The 1,041-nt window shown below is 36.2% G+C and overlaps 1 protein-coding gene across 2 annotated transcripts in view; it reads left to right on the top strand.

The window, feature by feature from the left end:
- LOC107600247 (cholinesterase-like) overlaps window positions 1-1,041 on the top strand; it is a 17,464-nt gene that overhangs the window by 8,176 nt on the left and 8,247 nt on the right. The window contains exon 3 of one of the 2 annotated variants that reach the window (XM_016292094.1): window positions 638-1,030. The exons of the other annotated variant lie outside the window; for it this stretch is intronic. Coding sequence (XP_016147580.1) covers window positions 638-765 — 128 coding nt within the window. The 3' untranslated portion in view covers window positions 766-1,030. Of the gene's footprint in view, window positions 1-637; window positions 1,031-1,041 lie in introns of those variants that run through there. 2 annotated transcript variants of the gene reach the window in all.

Raw genomic sequence — 1,041 nt, 5'->3', positions numbered from 1 at the left:
TGTATATATATATATATATATATATATATATATATACACTTTTTTTTTTATGTTTGCATTGCTGCTCAGAGAAGTTGCTTTTTAAAGATATAGTTCACCTAACATGTTGCATGTGGTGGAACACTATTTTTTTAAGAATCAAAAACATTTCGAATGCAAAATGACATATGTCAAAATGCACTATAAAATTGTACATGTACAGTCTTGTGGTGTCATACAATTATTTTTGGTGTGCTATTACTTTAACATGTAACCTTGGAGATAAACATTCACTATCAGGTAATATTTTGGGTTTCCACTATTAAAGACAGGTGTGTGTATTGTAAACGGGCCAGAACATTGAGCAGAGATTTGAATATTTGATTCAGGTTTTGGTTCTGCTCGAACAAAGTTGAATATATGGCTTCATGATGAGAAAAATATATAGCAATTTATCACTTTTTCATTAGGGCTGTTACCACGTTAATGCACGCATGCACCACTGCACAAACTCAGACGGTCATGTGGGCTCTGTTTAGGTCTCCCAAATGTTTCTCAGGTCTAAATGACTTCACTTCTCATTTTCACTATGATAAATCCAATATACTTCTTTCTCAAATTTGACCTGCCTCATTTTCTCTCTCTCTCTGTGCTGTAGCGAGTATTGATGAAGTGGAGTTCCAGTGGAAGTCTCAGTTCCACCGCTGGCTTTCTTACATGCTGGACTGGAAGAATCAATTTAACGACTATGCCTCTGTCAGAAAGCAACAGTGTGAAAACCTTTAATGTTTGACCACATTTTATTCTAAAAAAGCCCATGCAGTGCACTTTACTACTTCACAAAGCTTCAGAAAGCCAAAGCCCATACACATGGATGGAGGAAAGCGCTTCTGTGGTTTCTGTATCTTCACAACTTGGTGCCTTTTTGCTTCCTCTGGGCCTTGTCTGGCAAATAATTGCTATTTTGGAACTCAAAAAAGGGTCCTTCTTGAGGTACTTGGGTAAGTTTGTTTAAGTGATGCAAGAACATGTCCAAGTCACTCCAGTATATATATATATATA

This window comes from Sinocyclocheilus grahami, unplaced genomic scaffold (assembly GCF_001515645.1).
Source record: "Sinocyclocheilus grahami isolate Dianchi unplaced genomic scaffold, SAMN03320097.WGS_v1.1 scaffold14.1, whole genome shotgun sequence".
In the NCBI taxonomy this organism is placed as follows: Eukaryota; Metazoa; Chordata; class Actinopteri; order Cypriniformes; family Cyprinidae; genus Sinocyclocheilus; species Sinocyclocheilus grahami.
Note: the sequence above shows the minus strand (reverse complement) of the source record. Positions and strands in the feature narration are given on the sequence as shown.